A 13440-nucleotide genomic window follows, 5' to 3' on the forward strand; every position below is an offset into this window, starting at 1 on the left:
TTCATCCGCCGATGCATCCGACAACTTGGGTTTAAAGAAGCCGACCTTTAAAAGGGACGGTAAAGCTGGTAATGATGGTCTATGTTTCTTCTATAAGAAGGGAGGACACGTAAAGAAAGACTGCGCTAAATATAAAAATTAGTTGTCTAAGCGCAAGCCTAAAGGTAATGATTCTTTGGCACTGGTTTGTGAATCTAATCTATCAAAAGCCTCATCTTGGTCGTGGTGGCTAGATAGTGGTGCAACTAATCATGTTCCGTTTACCATACGAGGATTCATAAACCGGAGGAAGCCAAATAAGGAAGAATCAAAGCTCGCCGTAGGAAACAACAATAAAGGCGACGTTGAGTTCGTGGGAGATGTCATTTTAATTCTCGATTCTGGTTTTAATTTGATGTTAAGGAATATATTTTATGTACCTTCCTTTAGACGGAATTTAATTTCTGTATCAAGTTTGGACATGTGTGGTTACTCTTTTGAGATTTCAAACAATGCAATTTCTATTTCTTTTAATTCAAATAAAGTTGGGTATTGCACTATGTCCAATGGATTGTACAAACTATGTTTATCTCCCAACGAAATCTACGTCGCTTATACAATCGAAAACGTTGTTTCTAAAAGACCTCTACCTAAGGAACAGTCTTACGCATTATGGCATAAACGTCTTGGTCACATCTTTAAGAAAAGAGTGGAAAGACTAATAAAGGCGGACATTCCGCCCACTCTCAAAAGTGATATAGACGCATGCGTAGGTCCTTGTAGATATAAGATGACTAAAATAAAGAAGAAAACCGCAATCCGTAGTTCTTATTTATTAGAGATCATCCATACAAATATAAGTGGACCCTATACAGCAATATTGTGTAGAAATTTTTATTTCATCACATTTATAGATGATTATTCCCGATATGGTTATCTGTACTTGATTAAGAAAAAGTCTGAATCTCTTGACAAATTCAAGATTTTCCGGACCGAAGTCGAGAAACAACTGGGAAAAGTCATAAAAATTGTTAGATCCGACCGCGATGGTGAGTATTATGGATGACATGGCAATGCTGGATGACTTAAAGGGCCATTCGTCAAGTACTTAGAGGATTCTGGGGTTGTGACTCGGTTTACTATGCCCGATAGTCTTGAACAGAACGGTGTAGCAGAAAGGCGTAATCGTACACTTATGGATATGATGAGATGTATGATTAACAAAACTAATTTACCTGGTTTTTTGTGGGGTGAAGCTCTGAAAACGACGCTTTATATTTTGAATCGTGTTCCTACGAAATCTGCGTCTCTTACTCCTTTTGAGTTGTGGACCGGACGGAAACCTAGCTTGAATCACTTGAAAGTTTGGGGATGCCCTGTAGAAGTAAAATTATATAATCCGACTTTGAGCAAGTTGGACTCCAAGATTACTCGATGTTATTTCGTGTCTTATCTAGATCATTCAAAAGGATATCGATTTTATAATCCCAATGGAGGAAAGAGAATTGTGGATTCACAGACAGCGAAGTTTCTAGAGATTGATGTGGCCGAAAAAGGTGATTGTTCGTAGACTATTGAAGATAACGGTACGGTAAGTACTTCTATGTCGTTTTCTATACCTACACGGACAATTGTGGAAGTTCCCACTACACATACTGAACCCGTTGAGGCCCAAGAACCCGTTATTGAAGCGGTTCACGATGAAGTTCCTCAAGCCTCTCAAGAACAAAATGAGGTCGAAGATGCTCCTCTAAGGAGATCCGTTAGACAAAGACGATCAACTATACCACCAGACTACATAGTTTATTTAGGTGAGCGGGATTATGATATTAGTTGTGTTGTTGATCCGGTGACTTATGCAGAAGCTATTTCTTGTCCTCGATCTGATTTATGGTTAGATGCAATGAAAGATGAGATGTTGTCCATGAAATGCAATGGTGTTTGGGAGCTTGTTGAATTACTTGAAGGATATAAACCCGTTGGTTGTAAATGGGTGTTTAAAACCAAGAAAGACTCCACATGAAAAATTGAAAAATTTAAAGCCAAATTAGTAGCTAAAGGAGTAAATGAGGCAACTTTTTCTCTAGTCTTTTCTAAAGACTCATTTAGAGTAATCATGGCTTTAGTAGCTCATTTTGATATGGAGCTTTACCAAATGGACGTTAAAACTGCTTTTCTGAATGGAGACCTTGATAAACGGGTTTATATGGCACAACCTGAAGGTTTTACAGTAGATGATACAGGTAATCTTGTTTGTAGATTGAAAAAGTCCATCTATAGTTTGAAGCAAGCTTCTAGACAGTGGTACTTGAAGTTTCATAGTGTTGTTACTTCTTTTGGGCTCATTAAGAACAAGTTATATCAGTGTATTTCTTGCAAGGTCGGTAGGAGGAAGTTTATTTTTCTCGTTCTTTATGTTGATGACATCTTGCTTGCTAGCAGCGACATTGAATTACCGCATGAGATAAAGAGAATGTTGTCACGGAACTTTGATATGAAGGATCTTGGAGAAGCGTGTTTTGTCCTTGGAATTGAGATCCATAGGGATCGTTCTCGTCGCACATTAGGCTTATCTCAAAGGGCATATATTGATAGTATTTTGGAGAGATTCAATATGCAACAGTGCAAACCAAGAATTGCTCCTGTCTACAAAGGTGATAAATTGAGTCTTTCACAATGTCCTCATTCAGATATTGAGAAAGCACAGATGAAGAATGTACCTTATGCTAATGCACTTAGTAGTATCATGTATGCACAGGTTTGTACTAGACCAGACATTGCTTTTGTAACATGACTTTTAGGTAGATATCGGTCAAATCCAGGACACCATCACCGGGTTGCTGCCAAGAAGGTTTTGAGGTACGTAAAGAGGACCGGAGACTATATGTTAATTTATAGATATGTTCAAAACTTGCAGCTAATAGGGTATTCAGATTTAGATTATGCTGGTTGTCGGGATGATAAGAAGTCGACAACGAGGTACTTCTTTATGCTAGCAAGTGGTGCATTTTCATGGAAAAGTGAGAAACAGAAAACAGTATCATCATCTACTATGCAAGTGGAGTTTATAGCATGCTTTTCAGTTGCTACTCAAGCTATTTGGCTCCGGAATCTCATTAGGAAGTTGACCGTATTTGATTTTGTTGATAGACCCATACGGTTGTATTGTGACAATAACTCTGCAATGTTGTTCATTAACAACAACAGAGGTCTCAAGGGGTCTAAGCATATGGAGGTCAAGTTTTTGACTATAAAGGAATCCGTGCAGAATGGTGACGTTACAATAGAGTATATTACTACGGATGTTATGATTGTTGATCCACCGACTAAAGGTCACGCCCTTACGTATTTGAACGACATATTATTAGCATGGGCTTAGAAGCATCGTGGGATGCCATTATTTATTGTGAGCTTTTTATTTTTGCTCTAATAAAGTTTGCATTTGTATTATGTTACTTTTAGTAACGATTTTGATATGTATTGATTCTTTTACATTCAATTGAGTATTTATGAATGTGTTATTAAATGCATATATGTTAAAATCTCAAGGTATTGTGTAAACCTTGAGTAATGGCTAGGGCATTTATTTTTGGTTGTGTGCATATGTCTTATTACACATAAAGTATAGTTAACTATAAAGATAATATATATGTGAGTTCGTTGGAACCATAAGGATGCTCTCTTATGACACATCGGGTTTCGTGACACATAAAGTAAGAGAATTGTGACTAACAAATAGGATAACATATAAGGTGTCTTTATTTTTGAGATGTTATCCGTTTGTCATACTACCATATCAAATCCATATCGGTAAAGTTAAGAGCATTAGTGATTATGGATGGCTCTGTGTCTTCGATACGTTCTATCGCTGTGATTCGGTACTTAAAAATTTATGAGATCGGATTGACTATTGTGAATTATCTCTAGACCAATATAAAGATGCGCATATACAGTACAATTTCAATTAATCTAGTCCAAGTGGGAGAATGTTAGAATATATTTTTTAATATTCAATGTGGGCTTTATTAATTGTTATTGTAAATATAAATTGATCTAATAAAGATAGATAAAAGATTTCCTAATTCAAATTTGATATGGGACTGGATAAGTATGGGCCGAGATAAGCTTTATCCATAATGAGAGGATAAGGTTTCAATCTCTATAAATAGAGCTCAAGTCTCTCCTCTAAACCCTAATGTCCGCATAATCTCACATCAAGAGTCGTCAGAAACGATACGTGAGGGGCCGTCTCATTGAAGCCGGTGTTAAAGGGAGTTCATAGAGGAGAAGCTCTTGAGCAACGGATTGTCGCAATTCTGCATCAAGAACGATGGATCCGAAACAAGGTGCGTGAATTCTTTCACTTTATGTATCTATGATTCGTGTATCTAAACGTGATTAATTGGGTTGCTGCATAAGGATATTAATCACAGCTTACATGGGGCACTCCTCCTTGAAATACTCCGTGTAATCCGGCGCACCACATACGCTCTTGCGGCAACAATACTACTCCTCGGTCTAGATCACCGTGCATGGGTCGTTGCACCCGCCAGGGTGCTTAGGACATCGGGGGCACTCCTCTATGATGTCGCCCGTGCACTCAAGCGTTTTGCACATCCGTATCCACCGGGTAGGGCTAAATTTGATACGAATGTTGAACCCGTGTTCTAGGGAGAGGTAGACGCCCAACGCGTGCCGGTACAACACGTACTCGGTCAAGGCGTAGGAGGCACGGGGGGGGAGGAGCGCCCGGTTCTTCACACTGGACGACGCCCGCGATCGCCCGGGCCTAGCACTTGCCCGGTCACCCCTATCGAACTAGCAGTGCATCCGGCCCCAAATTCGGCCCTTCGAGACATTAGGGTGAATGTCGAGGATCCACGTCTCGCCCTGGCCGGGGTGGCGGGGTGATGGCCGCCCCAACATGGTAGGGCGCGTCATTGCGGATGTTGAAGATGACAGAGCGGGAGGGTGTGAAGAAGAGGGCTAGATGGACCGAGAGGAGGGTGAGGCACATTTTTTTTTCTTTTTTTGGGTTGGGGGGATTGAAGATAAATGGGGCTCTTTATAGAAAATTTTGCTTGCATGCTTCAATCATTGTGCTATAAAAGTTAAAATAAGGTGGGCTTTTTTGGTTCCGTGTAAATGAAGGCACGTGTCTAGTATTTCATAAAGTTAGATTCGGCCATCTGTTGCGGGTCACCCGGATAATCATTTAGTTTGTTTAGATCTCTAAGAAAATGTTGTCACGTTTTGTCATCGGTGAACATTTTTCATTTCAACGCCTAATGTTTCCATTACAACACATCATTACCGGGGACTTGTTTATACGAATGGGGTCGGATTTTCTAGAACAATCTATCCGCTCGTGGAATCGAGATATATTGATATATATGTGGACAAGGACAGTCAAACAAAATTGTGCCATGAAATAAAAGTCAAATGTCCATAGTGACTAACGGGACAAAATTTGGTATTCCGGAAGATAGTTTTATTGAGAAATGCTAAGTGTACCAAGATTAATTTGAAATAACTCCATATATTAAGTGGTTTGTCACATATTCATCGTGCCTTGCACAAGTTGAATTATTCGAATGTCCAATTATAATCTGTTAAGTACATCAATTAATGATGTGCATAATAGAACTTAGAAAAAATTACCAAAAAAATTATAAACATATTGCAATTATGTCAATTCACTTCTAAATCTTTTGGCATTTATGCCAATTCAATCCATCCGGACAATTTTAGCCGAAAATAACCGACGTACCGTTACGGCACGGATGTGAACAATTTTTATTAATATTCTGAATTTTTTGAATTTTTAATTATTTTTCTTTTTCTTTTTTTCTTTTTCTTTCCTTCTTCCTCTAGCTGGTCACCGAGACTCCTTCTTTCTCCAACAATCGGCCAAAGGTGAGGGCTCGGGGTGCAACCCTCGCCGGTGGATGATGGTGTCCCAAATCCGAGCGTCCACCTCCTTCACCACGAAAAACCTCATCGACCTAGCTCTACTCTTCACCACAGCTCCGACATTTCCCAATTGAATGGAGAACGACGCTTAGGGAGAAAAGTACCTCTTCAAAATTGTGCTTATCGGTGAATCCATTGTCGGGAAGTCCAACCTCCTCTCGCAGTTTGCGCTCGACAAGATTGACATCAACACCAAGGCCACGATAAAGCTCGAGTCCAAACACAGATTGCGAAGATCAATGGCAAGGACGTGAAGGCTCATTGTCGCCAGTGGCTAGCGGGGACGACCTTCACTAGAGGCCGACGAGGTCGACCTCGTTGACTCTCACCTCTAGGTGGTCGACCGCGGCCAAAGGAAGAACACACGTAAGGAAAAAAAATAAAACAAGAAACAAAAAATAATAGAAAATAGTATTAAAAATTGCCACTTCGGCTCCAATAGAGTCATGTCATCAATTTTCGACCGAATTGAATGAATTGGCATAAATGCAAAATGTTTAATATTGAATTAGGAAAAAAAAATAGGACTAAATAAGTATAATTGCATTAGGTTCACCACTTTTTTGGTAATGACTTGTATAAAAGTTGATATATGATAAACGAAGTTTGGGACTAAATTAGCATAATTGCATTAGGTCAAGAGTTCTGTATATTTCTTCCTAATTGACAACACAAACATTTCCAAGTAAATATTTTCAACTTTTTTTCCAATATTTTCCAAGTAAATATTTTCAATTTGTTTGAGTTAACCTTCCATGCACAGGTATCGAGAGGAATGGAGCCCCATAGCTAATTCTCCGAGTGAGTCTCCTCAATTTTGGTCTCGCTAGTTGCTTTGGCGGTTTTCCCAAGCATTGTTAAGTTAGTTTATCGACAAAGTAGGTGTCATTTTGTCTTGAAAGGGAACCTCTTCGAGCTCCCCTTCCAAGAGGAGCAGTTGCTGACACCTAATTTTAGCGGTCCCGTATTTTATTTTCTTTGTAAAATAAAATATGTCTCACTTATTAAATAAGCATATTTTATTATTTTTCTTTTGCAAATAGAAAAGAAAATAAAAATACATAAATCTAAAAAAATTATAAGAAAATGATTTTAAAAAAAAGGGAATAAAATCGGATCGGGCCCGTCAAGCCCGCTCGGGCGAAGCTCGGCCCGCCTTTTCTCCCCTTTGCCGCGAACAGGCTTGCACTGGCGGCCCACCCAAGTCCTTTTTCTTTACCCCGCAAGCCCAACTTTCTTTCTTCTCGCATGGGCCTAAGCGAATAGCCCATTTTTCCCTTTATTTCCCATAGCCCTTTTTTAGCCCATTGTTCTTCTGTTTTGTCCACTGGCCCACATTTTTCTTCAACCCACATTCACTCCCACGCTCTCTCTCTCTCTCTCTAAGAGTCAACTCACGTCACTCACAAATTCACCATACACTTTACATGGTCACTCACTAGTCCACGTCCACATCAAATAGTTTCTACGCTCGTCCACACATGCAAGCTTGCTGAAGGAGGCAGAGTGAACATAAAAGGGCGCAGATTCGGCAGGCTACAGGTTCGGTCAAAGGGAGCAGAAAGAGGGAGAGCTCTTCGGAGCCTTTCTTTTTTAGAAAACCAAGAAGAAAGAAAAGAAGAGCACGAGGCCAGAGCGAGAGTTCGACGTCAAGAAAGCATGGCCGATGTCGTCGCAACCCGAATCAAAGGCGGCCTCGTGCCACGAACCACTGTGAGCCAGCCTGAGAGATCGGCATCATGGTGGATGGCGACGTACGAGCAGATCCCGATGGTGGTGGCGAGTCCCAGAACCAGCGGCGGTAAGAAGAGCAGATCCCAGTGGCTTGGAGTTGTCGGACCCCGTCGGATCTGACCAGGGCGGTAAGCAAGACTCGACGTTGGTGGTAGATGGCAGTTGACTATAGCCATCGATTCTCACCTCATTTCCGGAGTGGGCTGTGGGTACACAAACAACCGATGGTGATGTTGGGTTGTGGCTTCGGTGGTCAGGCATTGGCCAGTGAGCATGGACTACCGAAGATGAGCTCCGGCGAGCTTGAACAGGGAAGGTGTTTTGAGGAGAGAGTGTCGTGGGTAGAGGCGGCACAAGCTTAGGCGGATGGCGACGCGAATAGGTGGCAACGCGTGCGTGAGCGGTATAGCACACGAACTCGGACTAGCGATGGTGCCCGCGTGACCAAACGAAGGCGCGAGTTCCGGACAGTGGCAGTCCGATGAGGTGACTGTGAGGCGACCCAAACTAATGGCAGTCCGACGAGACGGCAGCATGGCCGGCGAGGTGAGCGAAGAGTAATAGTGTTGGGAGCGCACTGGCGTCCTATCAAAATAAAACATCCTAACAATCTCATGGTCTAAATGTTTCCGTTGAAGCATGTTGAATGTATTCTCAATTGATCCTCCACTCCCACTCCCACTCCCACTCCCACTTCCAATGTTCTTTTTCCTAGAATCAAAAGATGAATCCATCCTATCAATATTACCACCATCAGTAGCTGAAAAATAGAAGGGGGTAAAGGCACATACTCGTTAATCTAGTATTAACCGCTTCATCTAATCTTTCCATCTTCAAAAGATCTTTTTTTCTACTTTTCCGCATTTTACAATCCCTTTTTGACTTATCATAAACAAATGGGCCCTAACTGCCATATCTGAACTCTTAAAATCTTTTTCACAAAAATTACATTTTCAAAAGTAATCCTCGCCTCCCCCCCGCCCCCGCGCATCGTCATGTTCAACCAACCTAATAACATACCTCCACAATGGTTTATTTAATTCTTCATTGGTGAATGTAAGTGGTTGTATACTGGAAGTTCTACTGTCCATCCTTGATATCACTCTACAAAAAATACAATTACAAAAACTACAAATTCAATAGAGTGATGGCAAAAATCAAAGCATACCACAAGCACAACCACAGCTAAGTAGTAGTGAAAACGACTAGAGCTATACATAAGACTTAAGATTCAGTTCCATTAACATTGAAATATTATTTTAGCAGAGGAAATAATGAAAGGCACAGTAAGATGGAGTTGGTCATGAAAAAGTGCAGGCAAGGAGCAAATGTGATACGTAAAGAAGATGCTTATTTACTTAAGAGCATGTTATTTTTTCCATCATTGCCAAACAAGTTAAAAATCAAAGGTTCACTATGATAGATCTTATTGCCAAAGCTCATCCTCATAGAACAATAATAAGCAAGTTCAAGATACTTAAATCCACCTTAGTGAGACTGACATCAACACGGCAACACACTCCCCAGTGCTAAGTTGTTGAAATTCAAACACATCACACAAAAGTAGCCCTAATCTCCATACTGTCCATAAGAGTTGCAAAAAGCATAAACTTGAAATCATAGCTTACCAATTCCAACGAGAAAAGCAAGGAACCACTTCATTGTCCACTTGATACACGAAATACACCTTCCCTCTTTTTGCCTGCGATCAACCCACACAACCTCAAACTCAGACTCATATCCCAGGCCCACAACGCCACAATCGGTTTCATAACATAAAAGGAAATATAAATAAAAGAACCAAGAAATTTACCTGGTTTTCGTGTGCAAAGAACAAGGACTCCCTTGAGTGACGGCGGCGATGAGCAAGTGAGACAATCGTGGGGACTGAGAGGAGAGGAGGCGAGTTGAGTGCCTGCGGCAAACTAACAGCGCGAGCTAAGGCCATGGCCTCACCAGTCTAGAACGTAGTGGCGAGTTGAGGTGAGGAGTGAGGATGCAAGCTGAGGACCTAAGGCGAGACATCAAGGGGAGTCGAAGGCGACGGATCAGAGAGCAGTGAGACAACACAAGAGACAAAGGAGAAGCGCGACGAGAGAGAGAGAGAGAGAGGAGAGAGAGAGAGAGAGAGAGAGAGAGAGAGAGGCCTGAGGGTGAAAAGAAAATTAGGTCAAATTTGGGTTTTTCTTTGACTTCACTAAAATCTTTCCTATCTTACCCCTGGACATGTGAGTCCCTCGCGTGTCCGTTATGTTGACCAGGTGTCTACGCTTGGACGCGCGTTGACTGCATGTTTGGAGCGTGTCCGACACGGCCGCATGTCCGACGTGGAAAAATTCCCTCCAAAGGAGTGTCCGTGCTACATAGCCTAGAATTGGATCAGATCGGCACTTTGAGGTCTGATCCTTAGTCCAAAAATTGGAAATTGGCACTGCATAGTTTGTTTCCGAGGTCAGGATGCTCAACGGAATGGTAGACCAACCCTGGACGGCGCCCATTTTAACTATATTTGATATTTGTTATACTTTTAGGTTGCCATAATTTGGAGCAATGTTTTATGGATGAATGAGGAATGAAGTTTTATGAATCATATTTACATGTGTCGAACCTTTTTGGTTTATTTTATTTTACGTGTTCATTTTTATATGTTATTGCTTTTGGCAAGTGAAGATTTCTATTGTTGCTTTAGCTTTCATTTTACTTAAGGCATGAAGTCTATGTTGCTTTAAATTTCTGTTTGGCTTAGGTGTTTAACTTCTCACATTTTTGTTGCTAAGTATCGCAGCACTAAATATTGTGTGTTAATGGACACGTACAATGAAAAGAAAAAAGAACGAATTGACTGGTTTCCTAGGCCAATCCTGAAACTGGACCAAACTAGCAAGTTTGGTTCCAGCCCAATCCAAGAACCGCTCAGCCCTAAGCTAAGCTCCAATAGTTTATCCTATCACATATCAAGATAGTGAAATTCCACTTAAATATAATATTTAAGACAATATTTACATTATTGTTAACTCTAGCCATTTTTAAAATAAGTACATCTAATAAACATTGCGCACGTTTCAACATGTTTATAAAATGAACTCGCACAATCGAATCATTTGTTTTGGTGATGACTGAGTTCAAACTATGATCTGCCATAGGGAAAAAGTCATCCACTAAATTATTTGGCCAAAAGAAATTGAAATGCATGAAAAAAAAAGTGAATTAATTAAAACCAGGGTAAAATATATATTTTTTCGGAAGTTGAGTTATTTGGATTTCCATGTTATGATATCCATTTATCACCCGCCTGAAATCGCATAATAATCAAGACAAAATGAGAAGGTTGAAAGAAAATTATTTTTGCTTGAATTCGAATTCATCGCGATCATTTTGAGAAACCCTAAATAATATTGAGTCTTAATTAACTTGTCAAATCCGCTAAATTGAAAAGGCAGTTTTTTCTTTTCAAATTAGAGGATATAATGACAGGACTAGATAAAATTGATACTACTATGGGGCAGAAACAAGAGGAAGACTTATCTGCATTATTATTATGGTCGCATATAAATCGTCACCGATTGTATTATTTGAGTAGTGAAGAGTACAACCATTTATAACTGTGCTCATAAGTCATGAGCTACATTATTAATCCCTCCCCCCTCATCATTCTTATTTTGCGTAAAATTTTTCCCTCTATGGGCAAAATGTGACCTTATAGTTGGTACCACTTGGGCAAGTGAATGTGCTGGTTGGATCATCTTGTGGGTAGCTATACGCATCCGGGCACCTATCCTTGAAGAATTGGGAGAAAGTGGTAGCGTTGCAGCTTCCGGGCCCATTGGTGCAACAATACTCATTGGTCTTGAACACCGTGCACGGGTTGTTGCAGCCGCCGGGGGCCTTCAGCTCCGCCGGGCACTGGCCGTTGATGTCAGCCGCACACCTAATCCCGCGGCACACACTAGTGGTGGGGCTGAAGTCAATCGGGATGTTGAATCCGTCGACAAGCGATATGTCCAGGAAGTCCAGGTTGTTGGGCTGGTTCAAGGCGAACTCGGCTAGGGTGTTGGGCGGGCTTCCCCAGCCCTGGCAATTCAGCAGCCGGTTATAGTCGCCGGTCTCGCACCGGCCCTGGCCATTGGCGTCGAAGTTGCAATTGGTTCGGCCCCATATGCGCGCCATGACCGTGCTCGGGGCCACGATCAAGGACCACGTCTGGCCGGCGTCGAGCCGACGCCCACCACCAGGCGATGCGGCCGCCCAAACGGTGTATGTGCATTGGTTGACTATGTCGAAAGTTGCTGCATGCGTGGAAGTGAGGAAGGAGGACAACAAAAGGGCCAAGGTTAGGGACATAGGCGTGAGGATGGAAGTCATCTTGGTTCTTGAAGAAGAGACCTTTTCTTGATTGAGCTCTACTCGGTGATTATCTTTGATCAGCAAAGAGGGGTTTATATAGACTGAGGAGGCAGAGATTTGGCGTAAGGAATGGGGGAATTTGACGATTATTTTCCAGTCGAATTTTCACCTAAATTTCAAAGAAGTTGATCGATTCAAATGTGGAATGTCCGTGTCTTTTGCAATAACTAAAATTTCTCTTAGATTGATGTAGTAGTGATTGATTGTCGAGCACAAGTTTCTATAGAAACTAGAAACCAGTAACCGCACGGCATCAAACTTTCGGGATAGTCTTTTCACCCGGGATTACGTGCATGGAAAACTTATCGATGCTCTCGTCGGTCAGTCGGTAGATCTAGACTTGTCGACGTCGATAATTGAATCTTGTCTAGATATCCGATCTAAAGCTTATCAACGTCGTACATCGGATTTGATCATGACAAATTTCTCTTGGTTTTGCTTACGGCACCGTGGACACGACCCTTCCTTTTCCTAATGAAGTGATCGGACAAAAATTTTCATCTCGCTCATTTGAAGGATAAAGTATCAAATGGTCTTCACATCGCTGTTGATTATCTGTCTTTCTTAGGTACAATTTCTCAATATATTAGATAAATTTTGTTAAAATATCCAAATAAAGAATGTTATTTTCAATGATCTGCACCTCTCGCGTTATATGCATATTCTCCGCATTGGAAAATCAAATTATTTCGTTACAGAAACCTATGTCGCCTCACAAATCATAAGATGAATCCGCCCTCGATTTTTGTCAGAAAGTGTTTTAGGTCCCTCTTTAGAAGCATCATTGTCCAATATTATATACTTGATTGATTGATCCCGAATGCCTCCAAGAGAGTTCGGCAATCTTGTTTTTCTCACCACAAAATTGTCAATTCATTGAAGTCCGCCAACCTGTTTGGTTGCAACGACGTGAGGAAGGATAGTTCCTCAATCTATCTGAATTTAAGATATGATTTCTTTAATGGACGAAAATATCCTACTGGCTTTTTCTTATTCATCCACATGACCGGTATTTACTAACAAAGTTTATTAATGTTCAAAACAATATTGTTTAACCTAATTTTGATGCGGTTTGGTTTTGAACAGAAAATTAGAAAATAGAAAGGAGGTTAGAAACAATAAAACTAAAATTGAGAAAAAAAAAAAAAGGGAGAGGGGGATCACGCAGGTAAATGTTAGGATTAGATAGACAAATACAATGGAAGAGAGAGTAAATATGAGAAAAATAAATCGAAACACAAGATTTATCATACTTCACCCTTAAATTAATGCTCCATCAAATAGATAATTCCATTATAAATAGTATATCTTTCATTTTTATTACAAAAAAATGAGCTGACTCTTGTGCCT

General features: G+C 40.8%; 1 protein-coding gene across 1 annotated transcript; it reads right to left on the reverse strand.

Annotated features, from left to right (window-relative positions):
• Positions 1–11222: 11222 nt before the first annotated feature.
• On the reverse strand, positions 11223–12111 carry LOC115756135 (thaumatin-like protein 1). Its single transcript, XM_030695824.2, has one exon. The coding sequence runs from the start codon at positions 12046–12048 to the stop codon at positions 11365–11367; it is 684 nt and encodes a 227-aa protein (XP_030551684.2). The 5' UTR covers positions 12049–12111; the 3' UTR covers positions 11223–11364.
• Positions 12112–13440: the final 1329 nt, after the last annotated feature.

The sequence above is a fragment of the Rhodamnia argentea genome, chromosome 9, assembly GCF_020921035.1.
Source record: "Rhodamnia argentea isolate NSW1041297 chromosome 9, ASM2092103v1, whole genome shotgun sequence".
Classification (NCBI taxonomy): Eukaryota; Viridiplantae; Streptophyta; class Magnoliopsida; order Myrtales; family Myrtaceae; genus Rhodamnia; species Rhodamnia argentea.

Excerpts from the sequence above, each read along its gene's own strand:
- LOC115756135 (XM_030695824.2), bottom strand. The coding sequence starts at position 12,048 with ATGACTTCCATCCTCACGCCTATGTCCCTAACCTTGGCCCTTTTGTTG.